The 18,896-nt window shown below is 61.4% G+C and overlaps 1 protein-coding gene and 1 pseudogene across 2 annotated transcripts; both read right to left on the reverse strand.

Moving 5' to 3' along the window:
• Nucleotides 1–5,309: 5,309 nt before the first annotated feature.
• Nucleotides 5,310–5,816, reverse strand: LOC130017774 (60S ribosomal protein L23a-like; annotated as a pseudogene).
• A 4,843-nt stretch (nt 5,817–10,659) lies between these two features.
• On the reverse strand, nt 10,660–18,781 carry WRNIP1 (WRN helicase interacting protein 1). Of its 2 annotated transcripts, XM_056108523.1 has the most exons (7): nt 18,320–18,781; nt 16,666–16,857; nt 15,733–15,977; nt 13,408–13,613; nt 12,272–12,427; nt 11,975–12,054; nt 10,744–11,112 (listed from the first exon to the last, which is right to left on the reverse strand). In XM_056108523.1, the coding sequence occupies exons 1-7, from the start codon at nt 18,740–18,742 to the stop codon at nt 10,837–10,839; spliced, it is 1,578 nt and encodes a 525-aa protein (XP_055964498.1). In that variant the 5' UTR covers nt 18,743–18,781; the 3' UTR covers nt 10,744–10,836. The 2 variants fall into 2 exon arrangements, with proteins under 2 accessions (XP_055964497.1, XP_055964498.1); XM_056108522.1 differs by lacking the exon at nt 11,975–12,054 and having other exon boundaries at nt 10,660–11,112.
• Between the last annotated feature and the right edge of the window lie 115 nt (nt 18,782–18,896).

Consider the following 18,896-nt stretch of genomic DNA (forward strand, 5'->3'; position numbering starts at 1 on the left):
CCCCCCCGAAACCATCCAGCGTGAGATGTGAGGTTTAGCTGGGGGCCTTTGGGATGGTTTGCTTAAATACTGCGGGTTTCCCAGGGGGACCCTGCGCCAGTCTGTCTTCACCTCGGAGGGGGCGAGTTAAGTTTCTCTCCCGGCTCCAGCAGAATCCTGGCAGCCCGAAAACCTCCAGAACTCACCTGCAGCCATGCACTATGGTAGGATTGGTTTTTGAATATTAACTGTAATGGATTATTGGGAACGGCTTTATAAAAATAAAATAAAATAGGTTTCCAAGTGGGTGCAAAGTGATTTTTTTTTCCAAAGCGGATGTTAGCCAAATAACTCTGGGGACCCCTTGTGCTCTCCGTGCTATAGATTCAGAGGGGACAAAGTCAGTCTGGAGAAGTTGACCGTGGGTTTGGAAGGACAACTCGGGCAGCTTCGCCCGCACGGTGGAGGACGTCAGCGTGGAGTCCAGGACGATAAATCATGCAGTTCAAAGGAAAAAGTAGAGAATTTTGCCCTGGCCTGGAGTAAGGGGACAGTTAATCCTCGAACCCAGGCTCGACATTCTCACACTTGCTGGTCCCAGTTCCTTGTAACCTGTGTGCTACGATAAAACACAAGGGTGATGTGTTTAATCACAGGACTCTTGAATTTCCCGACCTAGGGATTGCCTTCATTCACTTTTACAAAACGCATCGATCTCTTTTAACGAGCGGTCTAAAGCTCTGATTAATGACACTTGCTGAGAATGAACGTTTGTTTTATAGAATCCCTTTGGTGCCCATCAGTGAAGCTTCCCACAACGAACACACCCGGATTACTCACCACCCAGGGCAAGCTGCGGGGAGCTGCGCATGGCCGGCTAACGTCTCAGTCAGTGAGTCCCGAGAGCAGATTCCTGCTGTGCTAGTCACGGGCCCCTTCACACCAGCGTGACTCAGAGACTCAGCTCAGAGGCTGAGCGCCCTGAACACAGTCGCCAGCCCAACCTCATGGGGCTTGGCGTGTCCTCCACCTGGGAAAGCGGGGAACGTGGCCTTGAGGTGTGGAAGGTTCTTTTGGACCTTGACGTCCTGTAGGTGACCGGAGCTCAGGTGATCAAAGCAGAAAACTTTGCCGGGACCACAGAAAAGATTGTGAAGGCCCACCTCCCTCTTGCAATAGTCAGCCTTGCTTAGCATCAGAGAGGCATCTTGGAAAAGCACAACTTTTGCTGGAAACTGTCAGGTGTACCAGGTAACACCCATTTTTGGGAATCAGTCAAAAAGGCAGAACTACTCCCCCCTCCCCGCCCCCATTTATGGGGATCAGCTGAAAAGGCAGAATCCCCCCCCCCCCCACATGAAGTCAGTGGAGATAACCACTGAACCACTCAAGGAAAAGGTCCCTGGGAGTGGCACAAGATGGTCAGGGAAGCCCCTTGCATTTTTATTATTTTTAAAATTTAAAAAAATTTTTTTATTAGTGAAACACCATGAGGTACAGTCGTAGACTTACAAATTTTTGTGCTTGGGTTTCAGTTATACAATGATCCAGTACCCATCCCTCCACCAGTGCCCATTCTCCATCATTTACATTTTCTTTTTTTAAATTTTTGTTAGTGAAACACCATGAGGTACAGTTGTAGATTTACACATTTTTGTGCTTGGGTTTCAATTATACAATGATAAAACACCCATCCCTCCACCAGTGCCCATTTCCCACCACCACGGATCCCAGTATCCCTCCCACACCCCATTCCCCCATCTCACCCTGCCTCTGTGGCAGGGCATTCCCTTTTGTTCTCTCTCTCCTTTTGGCTGTTGTGGTCTGCAAAAGAGGCATTGAGTGGCAATCAGTTTCAGTCCATAGTCTACTTTCAACATGGATCTCCCATCCTGGGAGGATCCTCCAAACACCCTTTATTTGGTGCTCCCTTCTCTATCTGAGCTCCCTTTTCCCCTAGAGTGTGTGGCTGAAAGAGAGTGTGAGTCAGAAAGAGAGGGATAGACATAGAAAGATTGCATTCATCTGGGGAACATAAAGTAACAAAATAGGAGACTAACCCCCTTGCATTTTTAGAGTCTAAAAAGACCCTGGAAACCAGAGGAGGGGGTCGCTCTCCTACTAGCAGGGATGGCCCTGACCGGTCAGCTCTCTAAACTCCATACGTGTTGGACTTGTCCAAATCAAACCTCCTACTGCAGAGCGCATAGCTCTGGGTGGTCTTTCAGACCCTCGGCCCTCACAAAGATCTTGGGTCCAACTGGAGGGCAGCCTCTGGCCACCGTGCTTTGTGTAAGCAGAAAGAAAGTGACCCTGGATTCAAGAAATGAAAATAGAGCAGGAGAGAACCCAGGTAGGGGAGTAAGAGACGGACAGAAGCAGCAGGGGTGGGAGTTAGGGACCTTGAGCCTGTCATCGGCCGTGTAGAGGCGGTTGTGTGTTTGTGGCCACACTGCAGGGCCGTCGGCGCTGTCAGCATGAGATGCAAACCACAACCACTGAACTTCAAAATGTGTCTGTCCAGGAAGCAGGCTGGGGGGTGCAAGGGACCCTGGGGACAGTGGTAGGGGGAAGTCGATGCGGGTGGTGGAACTGCTTTTGGAACATAGTGCTCCTGAAATGATGTCACTAACTATATGAATCATGGTGCCTTCTCATGAACACTTTTTTAATGAAAAGTTTAAAAAAAATTAAATATTAAAAAAACTTAATATGACCTACTGGGGCTGGAGCGATAGCACAGCGGGTAGGGCATTTGCCTTGCACGCGGCCCACCCGGGTTCGATTCCTCCATCCCTCTTGGAAAGTCGGCAAGGTACCGAGAGTCTCTCGCCCACACGGCAAAGCCTGGCAAGCTACCTCCGTGATGTATTCACTATGCCAAACACAGTAACAAGTCTCACAATGTTACTGGGGCCTGCTCAAGCAAATCGATGAACAACGGGAGGACAGTGACAGTGAATATGACCTACCACACACACACACACACACACACACACACACACACATACACACCAGTGTTCCAGTTAGCGAAAGATCATACTTCTTAAATCTGCAGAGTCTCGGGGTCTTGCGTATCTTTATCGGAAGCAGTGCCCAGATGTGTGGGATGCTTCCGGTCTTTATAAAGATCTGTACTCTGATCCTGTTGTGACTCAGAGATTTCTAGCTTAGAGCCTCTGGGCTGTCCCCAGAGATGGTTCCTGGTTATCAAGGTTGTGGCACCATTGCCTGGCAACTGCTCCCTTGCGGTTTGTATCTCCTCTTATCAATGTTTCTCTAACTCCAGCTTATCTATATCTCTCTGTCATCTGTTGCCACCCAAATAAACTCCTTTGGGCAGGAGACGCACGCAGGTATGTGTGTGTGTGTGTGTGTGTGTGTGTGTGTGTCTGGGCTGCGGGCTTGCAGGGAGATGAGGGTTTCTGCACACCAGCAGGCTCTGCCTTTGCTCCAGGTATCACAGGGAACAATTCCTGGTGTGTTTTGCTTTTTAACACCCGGCTGGGAGGTCTATGACCCAGAGGGTCTTGCTGTGAGAAAGCATTCAGGTCTGGGTGCTCTAAGAAATTTGGTGGAAACTGGATTTTCCTGGAGAGCAGGAAGAGTAGACACAGCTCAGATATCGCATCTGGGTGCAACCAAGCGTGCTTTTTACTCTTTCTCTGGGGATGAAAATGTCTGCAAAACCTCCAGTCTTCGTGGTTTCAGCTTGGAGGTCACTGATACTAGGTTGTTCCTCAAAGCAGGTTGGGCTCAGGCGGAGTGAAAGGCCGGTGGATTCGGCTATTTCTAGAAGATTCCGGTTTCTCTTCCCCCTGACACCTTGCTAACCCCCTGACCAAGGCCCGAATACTCCATGGTCTAGTGACATCCAGCCACCATCAAAATGTAAAGTTATCTTTCCAATAACAATGCTCACTAAGGCCTCTGGTCCACCGGCCCTTCACACCTAAGTGAGAACCAGGATGTCTTGCAGGATGAGGGCAGGAAATGACTGGGAGAGAGAGCAGGACACAGGGTTTGGGGGAATAATAGAAGAACCGCCTTAAATGAATTTTGTGCAATTGACTGGGGACACTGATGGGTGAAGGTTGGGGTGCGGAAGGCTCCCCGGGGGACACACAGGGGCCTTCTTGGCAGAGGTTTCTGTTAGGCACCTTCCTTCATCACTCACCTCAGAGCTGTAAAGAACTGTAAACGCGTTTGCCTCAGGGACCCAGCAGAGCAGATGCAAATGACAGATAACAGGCCTGGAGGCAGAAGACCAGGACAGACGCTGGGGGTGATCACGAAATGTGGCATCTCTGATCACTGACTATGCTCAAGAGGGTTGATGAAACAGGAAAACTACCAAGGCTCTAAGGTGGAAGAGATGGACGGTTTGTCTCGGTTACAGCGAGTAGAGGAGTCTGAGCCAGAGTGAATCCCTGGGAAGAACAAAACACTTGCCACTCATTACATGAGTTCAGAATTACCTTTACTCCAGATAAAAGCATGACAAAAAAAAAAAATCCCCAGAGACTAAGAGACCTAAAGGCGTACATGCAATGGTTGGAGCGACAGACCAGTGGGTAGGGAGTTTGTTTTGCATGCGGCTGACCGGACTGACTTGGGTTCAATTCTCAGCATCCCATATGGTCCCTCAAGCACCGCCAGGAGGAACTCCTGAATGCAGAACCAGCAGGAACCCTGAGCATCGCTGGGTGTGACCCAAAAAGAAAAAAATAATGCAGATGCAAAAATACTCATTGAATTTCACCAATTCAGATCCAGACACATCTAAAGTAATAATGTATCATGATTTTTTTATTAGTTGATTTATTCCAGGAATAACTGGTTAACATTCAAAAATTAATCAACACACACACATGTTTTTTTCCTTTTTGGGTCACACCCAGCGATGCACAGGGGTTCCTCCTGGCTCTGCACTCAGGAATTACTCCTGGCTGTGCTCAGAGGACTCTATGGGATGCTGGGAATCGAACCCGGGTTGGCCGTGTGCAAGGCAAACGCCCTACCCGCTGTGCTATCACTCCAGCCCACATTTTTAACGTCAATACAGTTCACCATGTTAATAGATTAGAATCCAAATACCGTGTTCAGAATCATCTTCAATATGGTCTTTCCGAACGTATAGAGAACGGGAGGGTGGCCAGCACCTGCTCATAGCAGCTGCGAGGGGCATGGACTCGGGGTGGGTTTGGTTTTGGTGGGGAGTTTACACACCCATCTGCGCTTATCCCTGGCTCTGCGCTCAAGGTCACTCTTTTCTTTTTTTTTTTTATGGTGGAAAAGAAATTGTATTTAGGATTAGCCAGCTGGACTGTTTAGATGATCCCAATTTTGTTGGCAACATCCAAGGTGTCATAACAGGAGCCAGCCGAACATAGGCCTTTTTCTCTCCATCAGTCCTAATCAGGGTGTTGACCTTGGCCACATCAGCGTCATAGAGCTTCTTCACAGCCTGTTTAATCTGGTGCTTGTTGGCCTTGACATCCACGATGAACACAAGTGTGTTGTTATCTTGTATCTTCTTCAATGAACACAAGTGTGTTGTTATCTTGTATCTTCTTCACGGCTGACTCAGTAGTCAGAGGAAACTTGATGATGGCATAATGGTCAAGCCTGTTTCTCCTGGGGGCGCTCTTCTGAGGGCATTTGGGTTGCCTTCTCAGCCGCAGCGTTTGGGGTCTTCGGAAGGTGGGTGATGTGTGAATCTTTTTCGTTTTCTGAACGTGGAAGCCTTTCAACACTGCTTTCTTGGCCTTCAAAGCTTTGGCTTTGGCTTCAACTTTGGGAGGGGCGGGGGCTTCCTTCTTGGCCTTCGGGGCCATCTTTGTAAAAAGCTCAAGGTCACTCTTTTTTTTTTTTTTTGCTTTTTGGGTCACACCCAGCAATGCACAGGGGTTACTCCTGGCTCTGCGCTCAGGAATTACCCCCTGGTGGTGCTCAGGGGACCATATGGGATGCTGGGAATCAAACCGGGGTTGGCCGCGTGCAAGGCAAACGCCCTCCCCGCTGTGCTATTGCTCCAGCCCCTCAAGGTCACTCTTGACGCGATCAGGGGACATGTGTGGTGCTGGGGGTCTAGCTGGGCTTGGCCGCATGCAAGGAAGAGCCCTCAGCCCTGGACTATGGGTCTGGCCCAGAAGTCAATCACTGTGAAGCCCGTTTCACCCTCTCTTCACCTCGACTCCCTGGGCCTTGCCCCTCCCCCCACCCCCGGGTTTCCAGTCCTGTGAGTCCCGTCGTCGAATCTCTCTCTCTGTTTCTCTAGATTCCACGTCTGAGGGAGGTCTTCGTGGCGTTTTCCTCTTGCTCTGACTTGCGTCACGTCGCAGGGCCCCGTCCGATTTCATCCAAGCTGCAACAAGCTGCAATCCTGCTGTAACGGCACAAGGAGCCCCGGCCAGTGGCAGGAAACCACACAGGGGCCGGTGGCCGTGGACCCTCCCTCTGCGCTGGGCCCAGGGACGAGCCCGCTTCCCAGGAGGGGCTGTGTCCCGGGTCCGGGCTCTGTCGCAGGTTACTCCTGCTGTGTAGTGCTCCGCAGTTTAGACTTTTTCATTGATTTACTTTTTGTGAAAGGAAAGTGGTGAAGGGTGAAGGGAGTTGAAACATTGTATGATTGAAACCAGTCACGAGCAACTTTGTAACGGTGTATCGCACTGTGCATAATCGGCATTAGAAAACAAATTTTCTAACGATGTCTTTGTGGCAGGGTCTGAAGGTTGGGGAAAATTCCAAATAACAGTGGTGGGTCTTTTGCTGTAATATTGAATGTGATCAACATAGAGAGGGTAAAGTGGAAATCTGCCACACAGGTGGGAGGTGGGAGGTGGGTGGGGGGGGGATACTGGGGTTCTCGGAGTTGGAAAATGTGCACCGGTCAAGGGACAGGTGTTTGATCATTGTATGACCGACCGAGACTTGAACTGAAAGGCTTTGTGACTGTTCTCACGGTGATTCAACAAATAAATAAAAAAAAATATATAAAAAATTTAAATAAAAAAAAGTGGCTTTTTAAATTTGTTTTGGGGAAAGGATGTTGGAGAGGATTGTACCACATCCGGTGGTGTTCAGCGCTCACTCCCAGCTCTGTGCTCAGGGCTGACTCCTGACTCTGTGCTCAGAGTCACTCCCAGCTCTGTGCTCAGGGCTGACTCCCGGCTCTGTGCTCAGGGCTGACTCCTGGTTCTGTGCTCAGGGCTGACTCCTGGCTCTGTGCTCAGGGATGACTCCTGGCTCTGTGCTCAGGGATGACTCCTGGCTCTGTGCTCAGGACTCACTCCTGGCTCTGTGCTCAGGGACGATTCCTGGCTCTTTGCTCAGGGCTGACTCCTGGCTCTGTGCTCAGGGCTGACTCCTGGCTCTGTGCTCAGGGATGACTCCTGGCTCTGTGCTCAGGACTCACTCCTGGCTCTGTGCTCAGGGACGATTCCTGGCTCTTTGCTCAGGGCTGACTCCTGGCTCTGTGCTCAGGGCTGACTCCTGGCTCTGTGCTCAGGGCTGACTCCTGGCTCTGTGCTCAGGACTCACTCCTGGCTCTGTGCTCAGGGACGATTCCTGGCTCTTTGCTCAGGGCTGACTCATGGCTCTGTGCTCAGGGTTGACTCCCGGCTCTGTGCTCAGGACTCACTCCCGGTGGTGCCTGGGCACCTTGCCCAGGAGTTCTAGGTCTCCACCTTAAACAAAAGCTTTATTGAGAGGATAATAATCTTAAGGAGAATGTAGGGTGTGGCTATGCCTGTGCGTTTGAGAGAGGAGAGAGGGAAAGAGACAGAGAAAGAGGGAAGGAGAGAGATGGAGGGAGGGAGGGAGGGAGGAGAGAGGCCATGAGGGCGGCCGGGGAGGCTGTGGCATGACGGGGCGCTGCTGTACGGTGGTAGCGGGTGGCCCCCCAGACGCAGTGTGCTGTGAAGCACAGAAGTTGCCTCTGAGCTGGACATGGTGGCCCCAAGTGCAGGGCCGGCGACGTCTGTCCCGACTCCTCTCTGCCAGATGAGGGAGGAGGGAGTTCGAGGCCGAGGCCCAGACTCAGCATCCAGCACGCCGGGGTGGGGTGGGGCCTGGTTGGCCCCCAGCCCTGCTCTGCACACCGTCCCGAGCACTGTTCCATGAGGGCCGGGGTGGGGACAGAAGGGAAGGCCCAGAGGGCAGAGGGACAAGCCCATCCCTCCTAGCCAGAGGGCTGCCCCCAAGCTCTGCACCCCCTTTGTTCCTCATTCCAGCCCGAGCACATCCCCGGAGAGCAGTACGCAGGTAAGAAGGCAGTTCCTGGTGCGGGCTTCACTCTCAGGGGGCCATGGAGACTCCTGCCCCGCCCGGCGCACCCAGCTCCACGCCCGCCAAGCCCTGGTTGGTGTTAGTCAGCACCCCGGGCTGCAGGTGCCCAGACCCCATCCAAGCTGGATTAACAGGGAAGAAAAGGGGCCGATTTCCGGAATCGTGCAGTGACCGAGCCCAGAAACCTGCCCCTGTGCCCGGCTCCTTCGCTCCTGCCTCTTTCCTCACCCGGCAGGAAGCGTCCCCTGTGAGTTGGGCAAGGCTCCCTGCCGTTGGCCCAGGGACATCCGGTCCTGAGGGGGGTCTCAGACTCCTTCCTGGCGGAGAGTCCAACTCCTGACGGGGCTCTGCAGCCTGGGGCTGGCGGGCGGTGGAGGTGGTCCAGCAAGGGGTCAGGGGTCATGGGTGTCTGAGAGCTTTCTGGAACTGGGGAGCCAGCGGGACCCTGGGCTTCCAGGGGAAAGGAGAAGTCGGAGAAGGACCTGGAACATCTGACCGCCTAAGGGTGGTCTGAGCTTCGACAGACCCAGCAGGAAGCAGGCCCCCTCCCCAGAAAAGCAGAGCACTGTTCTCTCAGGTGTGACTGTGGTCTGCGGACCCACGTGCAGGACAGAGGCCTGACCACAGGCACAGAGGTTGAAGGTTGTTCTAGATGTTTCCAGTTGCTGGAGAGACAGCACAGGGCTTAAGGCACTGGCCGTGCATTGTGGCGGATCCTAGTTCAGCCATTGGGTCCCCTGAGCCCTGCCCGGAGTGATCCCTGAGCACTGTCTGGAGTGATCCCTGAGGCCTGCCCAGAGTGATCCCTGAGCTGTGCCCGGAGTGATCCCTGAGCATGGTCTGGAGTGATCCCTGAGCACTGCCCGGAGAGATCCCTGAGCCCTGCCCAGAGTGATCCCTGAGCTCTGCCTGGAGTGATCCCTGAGAACTGTCTGGAGTGATCCCTGAGCTGTGCCCGGAGTGATCCCTGGGCACTGTCTGGAGTGATTTCTGAGCACTGCCCAGAGTGATCCCTGACCACTGTCTGGAGTGATCCCTGAGCCCTGCCCGAAGTGATCCTTGAGCCCTGCCTGGAGTGATCCCTGAGCACTGTCTGGAGTGATCCCTGAGCAATGTCTGGAGTGATCCCTGAGCCCTGCCTGGAGTGATCTCTGAGCACTGTCTGGTATGCCCCCCATTAAAGGGGGGCTGGCTGAGACTGGGGGTGGCCTGAGGGTCAGCGTCATTACTGAGTGGCCCACAGGAGGCTGGAGAGGCGTGTACAGGCAGGAGAACCTGTGGAAGTAGCTGCCGGGTGGACGGAGGCTGTGGACAGAGGCTCCCGGTGTCCCGGGGAGGCCCGGGCCCGGGCTCATACTGTCCCTGCGCAGCCACGGAGGGGCCAGTGAGGGGCAGTGAGGTCCTGAGAGATGCACGAGAGAGTGAGAGAGCGGGTGCATCAGCTCCCGCGTCACAGGCGGAGAAGCAGCCAAGGACAGGCGGGGAAGGCGGGAGAGGGAAGCCAGGCCTCCGCTCCTCTCCCCGAACCCTCCCGATCCCTCCTGCCTCTCGGGGGCCAGGACCACACTCTGCTCTGGCAATCAGTCTCCCTTCGAAAAGGAGGATGATCGGGGAGACTGAGTCGGCCTTGCCTGGGTGCCACCAAGGCTGCTGAGCGGTGGGAGTCTGCCCCCTAGTGGACAGATGCGCCAAGGCCTGGTGTGGTCAATGGAACCTTGGGGGCAGAGAAGGTTCTAGAAGCTCACAGGGGTCCCAGTCTGATGTCCAGCACCCTGCCAGGGAGGGAGGTGGATAGGAAGACGACCTGGGACTTCGAACCCAGAACTGACGTCCAAGCCCAAAGTCAAAGGCTCCTGCCTTGCTCCCCACCGGGACAGCCCTGGGCCCCACAGGGGACACGGGTTGGCGGCCTGCGGAGAGGCAGCAGTGGGCAGGTTCGGCCGGGGCGGGGGGGGGGGGGGGGGACGGGGCGAAGGCCTGAGGCACGCGACCCCTGAACAACAAAGCCCGGCTCCCCACCCCCCACCAGGGCCCCTCAGAAGCTGAGCCGTGGGGGCCCGTCACCCCTGGGAACAAGCACTGGGCCGGGGGTGTCTCAAAGCCGGAGACGCCCTTGCTTGGGGCTGGGCCTGGGGCGCCCCAGGCCCATGGGCAGCTCCGGCCCTGCCTGTGCCCCTTGCTGGCCCCGGCCAAGGACACGCTTGGTTCCGCAGCTCTCCTGGGACCCGGGTGCGACGAACGGGAAGAGCTGAAAGTGCTCGGAAATAGCTTCACTGGCTCGGAAGACCTCTGCGTATCGAAATAACATCCCTGGCACTGTGCACTATTAAATCACAGCGGCGCTTTATTCACCCACCGGGACCACCCGGAATATGCACTCGCCAGAGGAACACGAGACGCGACGGAACTGAGGCTCCACACCAGGACGTCACTCCTGAGGACACGGAGGTTCTGAGACGGGCTCCACTGGGCGACGCTGGCATCCCCAAGCACAGAAAGCACTGCTGCACCGGGCGGCAGGGGCGGGCCCCGCAGCCACCGGCCCTTGGTCACGGCCGCCACCCCCGGTCAGCAGTGCGGCGGCTGGAAGAAGTCCACGCCGCGCAGCTCCTCGGGCAGGTAGTCCTGCTGCACGGGCCCGCGGGCGGTCGGGTTGTAGACGTAGCCCCGGCCGTAGCCCAGCTCCTTCATGAGCCGGGTGGGCGCGTTGCGCAGGTGCAGCGGGACGGGCGGCAGCGGCCCCGGGTGGCTGCGCACGCAGGCCTTGGCGCTGTTGTAGGCGCGGTACACCTCCACCGACTTGGGGGCCCGCGCCAAGTAGACCACGCACTGGGCCAGGAGCACCTGCGCCGGGCACGGGAGAGGGTGAGAGGAGCGCTGCCAGGGCCCCTCCTGCCGGACCCAGTGCCCCCGCCCGGGGGGCGCTCTTGCCTGGGGGGGAGTGCTCCCGCTCAGACCCGAGTGCTCCCGCCCGGCCCCTCCTGCCTAGGGGGGAGTGCTCCCACTGAGACCTGAGTGCTCCCGCATGGGCCCCTCCTGCTAAATGCTCCCACCCAGACCTGAGTGCTCCCACTCAGACCCCTCCTGCCTAGGGAGGAGCTCTCCCACCAAGACCCGAGTGCTCCCGCCTGGGGCCCTCCGCCAGCCAACTGCTCCTGCCCAGACCCCTCCTGCCTAGGAGGTGTGCTCCCACTGAGACCTGAGTGCTCCAGACCCCTCCTGCCTAAGGGAGAGTGCTCCCACTGAGACCTGAGTGCTCCAGACCCCTCCTGCCTAAGGGAGAGTGCTCCCACTGAGACCTGAGTGCTCCCACCCGGCCCCTCCTGCCAGCCAACTGCTCCCGCCCAGACTGAGTGCTCCAGCCCGGGGGTACTCTTGCCTAGGGGGGGTGCTCCCACTGAGACCTGAGTGCTCCCACCCGGCCCCTCCTGCCAGCCAACTGCTCCCGCCCAGACTGAGTGCTCCAGCCCGGGGGTACTCTTGCCTGGGGGGAGTGCTCCCACTCAGACCTGAGTGCTCCCACCCGGGGCCCCTCCTGCCTGAGATCTGAGTGCTCCTGCCTGCCCAGCCGGGCCCCCTCTATTCCCACAGGGAGACCCTTCAGTCCCGGGGCCGCCTGTGCCCAGCCGTGCCTGAGCACACCCTCGGGCGCTGCCGTGCGTGTGAGCGAGCAGGAGACCCCCGGGGCCGGGCGCCCAGATGGTACCTCGCACTCGGGCATGCCGATGAAGTGGCAGCCTTGGTAGGCGGCGACGGCCTGTGGGAGCGCCAACGGGTCCGCCAGGCCTGGCACACGGAGAGAAAGGGGCTGCTGGGGTGGGGGCCCCGTAGGGGAGGGGGCGCGGGTGTGTCGAGGGGTCCAGGGGACTGGGGTCAGCGGGAAGAGGCACTGGAGCCCCGGGCAGCAGCGTGTCTGCAGGGCCCTGCCTGCCGTGCGCCGGCAAATGCCTCCCCGGGAAGTGCCGATTCCGGGGCGGGTGGTGCCGGGCCTCGGCGCACTCACCGACGTCCTCGCTGGCGAAGCGCACCAGCCTGCGGGCCACGTAGAGCGGGTCCTCGCCGCCCTCCAGCATGCGGGCCAGCCAGTAGAGGGACGCGCTCTGGTCGGAGCCTCGCATGGACTTGTGCAGGGCCGAGATGCAGTTGTAGTGCTCCTCGCCTGCGGGGAAGGACGGCCTCGGGCCTGAGGGCTGCAGGGAGGGGCAGGGGGCTTCCCCGGCCCAGCTCCAGGAAGGCACCACACACACACACACACACACACACACACACACACACACACACACACGCAGCACACAGGACGCACAGCACTCAGGCCCGCCCAGGCCCCAGGAGACCCTCCTCTGGGCTGGCATCTACCCCGGCCGGTACTTCAGGTCCTCCAGGGCCAGAACCTCCAATGGCTTGTGCAGGGTCCAAGGGGGAAGCCCTGAGCTGAGAGGGACTCGGCACACCACCAGGCAGGAAGAAGGAATGTACTAGAAAGGCTGCCCACCAGAGAGGCGGCAACATCAGGCCCCTCCCACCGACTCAGAGCGTGGCGCCCGAGGGCGGCTCCGGTGGAGTGTCCAGTGGCCACGGGGCAGCAGGGGGCAGCGAGGCCTGGCCCTGCCCGGAGCTGGAGGTGGGCCCCCACCACGGCCCAAGGTCTGGACAAGGGAGGGGACATGCTCTCTCAGCCGCTGCGTGGTCAGCTGCGAGAACGGCGGCAACACAGCTCAGTCCCGTTCGGTCCCCCCAGCCAGAAACATCCCTCCGTCCCCTGGGGGTGGGGTCATCAGAGTCCCTACAGGTGCAGGGACCATGCCCCAGGAGGGGCTGCACAGGGATACTGAGGCCCTGGGAGGGCCGGCCTGACCTGAGGCATCACTCGCCCGTCCCCACTTGTGACCACTGCCCGGGAGATGGCGGGGCCAGTCGCGGCGACTCTGGACAGCGCCACAGAATAAGGTGCTTGGGACACGCGCAGGCGGGAGCGGGCCGGGACCCGGGAGGAAGGGCCTGACCCTGTCGGCCCCAAGGAAGGCAGCCCCCGATGGCCGGCTCCCGGGCAGGCTCTGGACAGTCCAGCGGGGAGGGCGCTGGCCCCTGTCCCTGGCCCTGGAGCGGATGCCCACCCCAGTCCCACACGCCGCTGCTCACCTGCCCGGTCGTAGAGGATGTGCGAGCGCTGCAGACCCTCCTTCACGTCCGCCTCCGTGACCAGCAGCCCGGAGGGGGGCGCTGGCCCGTCCGTGCTCAGCCGGGCCAGCAGCGCAAGCTGCAGCGCGTTCAGGCCGGCCCGGGCGTCCCCGTCGCTGAGACAGGCCAGAGTGTCCACCGCTTTGTCCTCGATGAACACGCGCGGCCTGCAACACGAGCGGGCCGGTCACCCCTGGACACGGCCTTCGGGAGCGTCCCGGTGGCCCTGACGCCGCCCCCTCACGGCCGGGGTGAGAAGCCTCCGTGGCTGGGCAGGCCTGGTCACTGCAGGACGGGGACATGGCACTGGGGGGCCTGGCCGACAAGGCCGGGCAGGAGCTTCAGGGGAGGCCATGACCTGCGCAATCCTCGGGCTCCTGCCCACACCTGTCCCCTTCACTCCGGCGCCTGGAGAGCACTCCCCCAGGAGTCAGCTCTGCCCAGAGCACCAGTGTGAGGCCACCAGGCGGGAGCTGTCAGGGGGCGGTCAGTGGCCGCCTTCGAAGGCTGTGGCCAAGGGTCAGGCCCACGTTCCCAACTGGCCCTGAGCAGAAGGGAGGGCTGCAGCGGGCAGGTGTGACGGCAGGTGACGGGACGGTCCCGGGCACGGGTCGGAAGGGGCGGCCCTAGACCAGGGCTGGGATCTCTCCTGAGCTTCCCACGCGGCGGCTGCATCGGGTCTGAGTCTGAGCGTCTGTCCAGCCTGCGGTCATGTATCCCGGCCAGAGCAGGCGGCAGACCGAGGTCAGGGCTGGCCTTGGTCACTAGTGGTCTGACACAGTTTAATAACCGGGTATCGGACCCTTTCCTTTGTACCAAAACAGGGTTAAGGACAAGGATGAAACCCACGTTCCTGGTAGGGACCTGCTCCCCTGGGCACCATGCCCCCTCAGGAGACCCCCACGGGGTCACGGGGGGTCAAGGAGTCGGTGTTGACCAAGTGGGGTCAGCAGCTCATCCCACCCTGCTGCTCCATAGTTGGCCTGGGGAGACGGGAGAGAAAGGAGCTCCGAACCCTGGACCCCGGGGAGGCCGCGCCGCCCAGGCTGGGCTACCGGGACAGGAGGACAGGACATCAAACCCTTAGCAGACGGGAGGCTCCCGCCCATGCCCGTACGCCCGACCGTGTGTTTGTGTCTGTGGCGGCCTGGGGACGGGGTCTCCGGAGAGGAGAGTCCTTCCCAGGACTCGGGAAGGGCATGGCTGGCTCTGTCTCAGGGGCTCTCCGTGTCCCTCACTCGCCCTGCCGGGCAGCCCGCGTGGGCAGAGTCCCGTGGCCAGGCTTGTCCACGGGGAGCGGGCAGTCTGGGGCCTGGGGCAGCCCCGATGACCAAGCACGGGGCCCAGGCTGCAGGCCCCCACGACCCCCACGGGGGGAAGACGCCCATGGCAGGCCCCCACCTCGGCCCACCTCAGCATCTGCAGTGAGACGCAGCCAAAAGCTCCGGGGAAGGGCCGCCGGGGCCCCTGGGGACCCTGGGAAGGTGCCACCCGGTGGCAGCAAACCAGGCCACGCGCGGCCCGGCTTCCCGGGGCTCAGCTCATTCCTCCCGCACCTGTGACAGGAGCAACTGGCCAGGCCAGCCGCGGGGACAGCTGCCACCCAAGCCGCAGCAACCATGCCTTGTACTTTAATCCTCCTGGGCGGGGGAGAGGGGGGGTGGCCAGGGCTGGGGCCGGGCAGGCCCCCCGCAGCTGCCGGGGCCTCTCAGGGCGGATCAGGTTCCCCCGCACGAGTTCGGCGGACGCAGGGCGAATAAGTACACGGGAGAACCTGGGTCCTAAGTCGCCCCTCGGGCCAGCGGCGGACACAGGGCTTTCCCCGCGGAGGGGCACGCCGGGCCACCCCGCCCCGTTACCCAGCCACTCTGCCCGGGAGCGACATCAGCCCAGCAAGACGGGAGGTCACGGGAACGAGGAGACCCGTTCTGAATCGAGCGCTCTTAAGAGTGAACTGCAGGGGGGAGGGCGGTGACCCTGTGCCTCAGTCTCCCCTCTGCCTCTTCCCTGACGGGCATCACCCACCAAGAGCCCAGTCTGTCCCAGTCGTCCAAAGTAGGTAGGGGACCGCACCCGCAGCACGGAAGGACGCCCGAGAACCCAACCAACAGGCCACTCAAGCTGGGGACAGCAGAGGCAGTGTCAGAGTGCTGCGGGGCCCCACCCCCTCCCGGCTGGCTCTCCCGCCCGCCCCCCCGCCCCCGCCGGCCCGCTGCACCCCCGCCGCCCCTGGCCCCCCGCCAGCACAGCCTCCGGGCGCCGCCGGGACACTCCCCGGCCACTCACTCAGCACCACTGCTGTCACTGCTGTGGCTCAGAGGGTCCGCGGGGCAGCTGGAGTCCAGGACGCGGACCCCCAGGGAGTTGAGCGCGCGCGTCAGGACCGTCACCATCGCGTCCACGGACAGCTTCTCCAGGACGATCACCCGGCAGCGGCTGAGGAGGGCGGCGTTGACCTGGAAGGACGGGTTTTCCGTGGTGGCGCCGAGCAGCGTGATTGTCCCGCACTCCACGTGAGGCAAGAAGGTGTCCTGCCATGGGGGGGAAGCAGAAGACACGCGCCCTGGTCAGTGGCTGCCCACACAAGCCCACGTAAGTGGCCGAGCCGCCCCCCGCCCCCCGCCTTCCCGATAAGTGGCCTAGCCGTCCCTTCCTTCCCGTGTAAGTGGCCTCGCTGTCTCTTCCTTCCCACGTTAAGTGGGCTCCCTGTCCCCTCCTTCCTGCCCAAGTCCCCTAGCTGTCCCTTGCTTTTCCTACTCCCGATGGCGGCCTTCTAGCCTGCCGTCTGTACCGCCGCCAAGCAGGAGAGCAAGCGCTGTCCGGAGAAACAGCCTGGACACTGCTGATTTCTTCTACCTCAACGAGGCTAAGCTTAACCCAGCAACTCCTGAGAAATACAAATCTATAACGCTGACAGTAAGACGTGACGCTTTCCAGTGGAGGAGGTGAACGAACGTTCCCGTGTTCTACAACGACTAGTAACTCGGCTGAGATCTCTCCGTGGTAAACTCGGGGCCAAGCTGCCTGACACACGGCCCAGGGACATGTGAGCAATGAGAGGCTCCGAGGAGCCGGGCGCGACCCATGTCTCCCTGTGGACAGAGGGCGAGAACGCGCCGACCAAGCCTTTGTCCGGGTTCTTGGCCTCCCCAAGTGATGGTGCTCGATCCTCTGGTGTCCAGCGTGGGCCAAACAAAAGGCCAGAGAGACGCTCGGCACCTGCTGTGACTTGTTGAAGCGGTGGATCTCGTCGATGAAGAGGATGGTCTTCCTCTTGAAGAAGCTCTTCTCGTTCTGGGCTTGCTTGATGACGTCACGCACGTCGGTGGTCTTGGCGCTGGTGGCCGACAGGGTCACGAACCTGACGCCGTGCTTCTTGCTGTTGTTGGCTATGATGTGGGCCAGGGTGGTCTGGAAGAGACACGCGGGGGCTTGGGGTACTGAGGAGACCCCAAGAGAAACTGGGCACCACCACCTCCCAGACCTCCCGGGGGATCCAACACAAGGGGCCTCAGTGTGGAGACCAGCCTGAACACCCGGGCATGCTCTCCCCGTTACAAACAAGCTCGACCAGAACCGGGCCAGAAGCCCAGTGTGGAGCTAAAGCCGACCTCCCCCCTCCAAATCTCCCGGGGCTCCCATAGCTGCCTGGAGGTGGCTGGGGGAAGGGGCAGCGGGGGGCCCCGGGGAGCGCTGGAATCCAGGCCAGGAGCAGCTGTCCCGACTGGGCAGCGCCCGGTGGACAGCTGGGAGCTCCTGCAGCCAAGAACTCGGGGCAGAACCCGGGCGCAGAGCGGCACCCTCAACCGGGGTGACAGCGGGGAGCTTCAGCACGGGGCTCCGAGAGCAGAGGGCGCCCTGGCCCCCTGCAGGCCACTCTGACAGCGGAAGCCGCGGGCCAGAGGCCAGGGACCTCTCACAGCCCCGGGCCCTGACTGGTCCAAGGCTGCCGCAGTGCCAAACGGCCCCGCGTGTCACGCCCAGGCCACTCCACGGGGGGGCGGGGGGGGTGGGGGCTGCAGCTGCTCCCCATCCTGCCGGCTGCGGCCACCCACAGTGGATGAGCCACTGGGGGGGGGGGGGGGCTCGGGGCAGCGGCAGGATGGCCAGCGAGCAGCCCCCAGCAGCAGGGGCCAGGAATGGGTCCCCGGGGGCAGGAGCGCGCGACTGCTGCTGCAGGGGTCCTGGGGGAGGGGGAACAGGAGCGCGCGCCTGCTGCAGGGGTCCCGGAGGGGTAGGAGCTCGTGCCCACTGCTGCAGGGGTCCCGGGGGGCAGGAGCGCGCGCCCACTGCTGCAAGGGTCCCGGGGGGCAGGAGCGCGCGCCCACTGCTGCAAGGGTCCCGGGGGGCAGGAGCGCGCGCCCACTGCTGCAGGGGTCCCGGGGGGCAGGAGCGCGTGCCCGCTGCAGGGGTCCCGGGGGGCAGGAGCGCGCGCCCGCTGCTGCAGGGGTCCCGGGGGGCAGGAGCGCGTGCCCACTGCAGGGGTCCCGGGGGGCAGGAGCGCGTGCCCACTGCTGCACGGGTCCCGGAGGGGCAGGAGCGCGTGCCCACTGCTGCAGGGGTCCCGGGGGGCAGGAGCGCGTGCCCACTGCAGGGGTCCCGGGGGGCAGGAGCGCGCGCCCGCTGCTGCAGGGGTCCCGGGGGGCAGGAGTGCGCGCCCACTGCTGCAAGGGTCCCGGGGGGCAGGAGCGCGCGCCCACTGCTGCAGGGGTCCCGGGGGGCAGGAGCGCGCGCCCACTGCTGCAGGGGTCCCGGGGGGCAGGAGCGCGCGCCCGCTGCTGCAGGGGTCCCGGGGGGCAGGAGCGCGCGCCCGCTGCAGGGCCCAGCTCCGGGGGCGCAGGCAGGTGGCCGTGGGGGCACGCGAGGCGCCCACCTTGCCGCAGCCCGGCGGCCCCCAGAGGATGAGCGAGGGCACCTCGTTGGCGTCCAGCAGCGCGCGCAGCAGCGAGTCCCGGCCCAGCGCGCGGCTCTGCCCGACCAGGTCCCGCAGCGCGCCGGGACGCAGCTTGTCGGCCAGCGGCCGCCCCTGCAGCGCCTGCCGGAGCCCGGCCGCCCCGCCGGGGGCACCCGCGGGGGTCGGGGCCGGGGGCGCGGCCGGGGCCGGGGGCGCGGGCGCGGCGCCGCCGTCCCCGTCGCCGCCGTCGGACCCCGACGGGCGCCGCCGCTTGGGCGCGGGCTGCAGCAGGCAGCGGTCCAGGTGCGCGTTGACCTCCGCGGCGGGCACGGCCAGCTGGCACACGGGGCACTGCACCTGCGGCGGCGGCGCCGGGCCGGCCTCGGGCGCGCCCCGCTCCATGCCGCGCCCGGGCTTCCCGCGCCCGCCCGACGGGAAGGGGCGCCGCGCGGGGCCTGCCGGGAAATGTAGTCCGCGCCGGCTGGTCGGCCGCGGGCGGGGGCAGGGCCGGGCCGGAGCCTCGCGCGGCCTGCTGGGAAGTGGAGTCCGCGCCTCG

This window comes from Sorex fumeus, unplaced genomic scaffold, assembly GCF_029834395.1.
Source record: "Sorex fumeus unplaced genomic scaffold, SorFum_2.1 ptg000218l, whole genome shotgun sequence".
NCBI lineage: Eukaryota > Metazoa > Chordata > Mammalia > Eulipotyphla > Soricidae > Sorex > Sorex fumeus.

What these genes read in the sequence shown, in the direction of transcription:
- WRNIP1 (XM_056108522.1), bottom strand. Translation starts at nt 18,742, where the DNA reads ATGGAGCGGGGCGCGCCCGAGGCCGGCCCGGCGCCGCCGCCGCAGGTG. An exon ending in AGTGACAGCAGTGGTGCTGA is followed by an intron (nt 13,614 to 15,732) that starts GTGAGTGGCCGG and finishes CTCGTGTTGCAG; the next exon opens with GCCGCGCGTGTTCATCGAGG. An exon ending in CTTCGCCAGCGAGGACGTCG is followed by an intron (nt 11,113 to 12,271) that starts GTGAGTGCGCCG and finishes TGCCCGGCGCAG; the next exon opens with GTGCTCCTGGCCCAGTGCGT.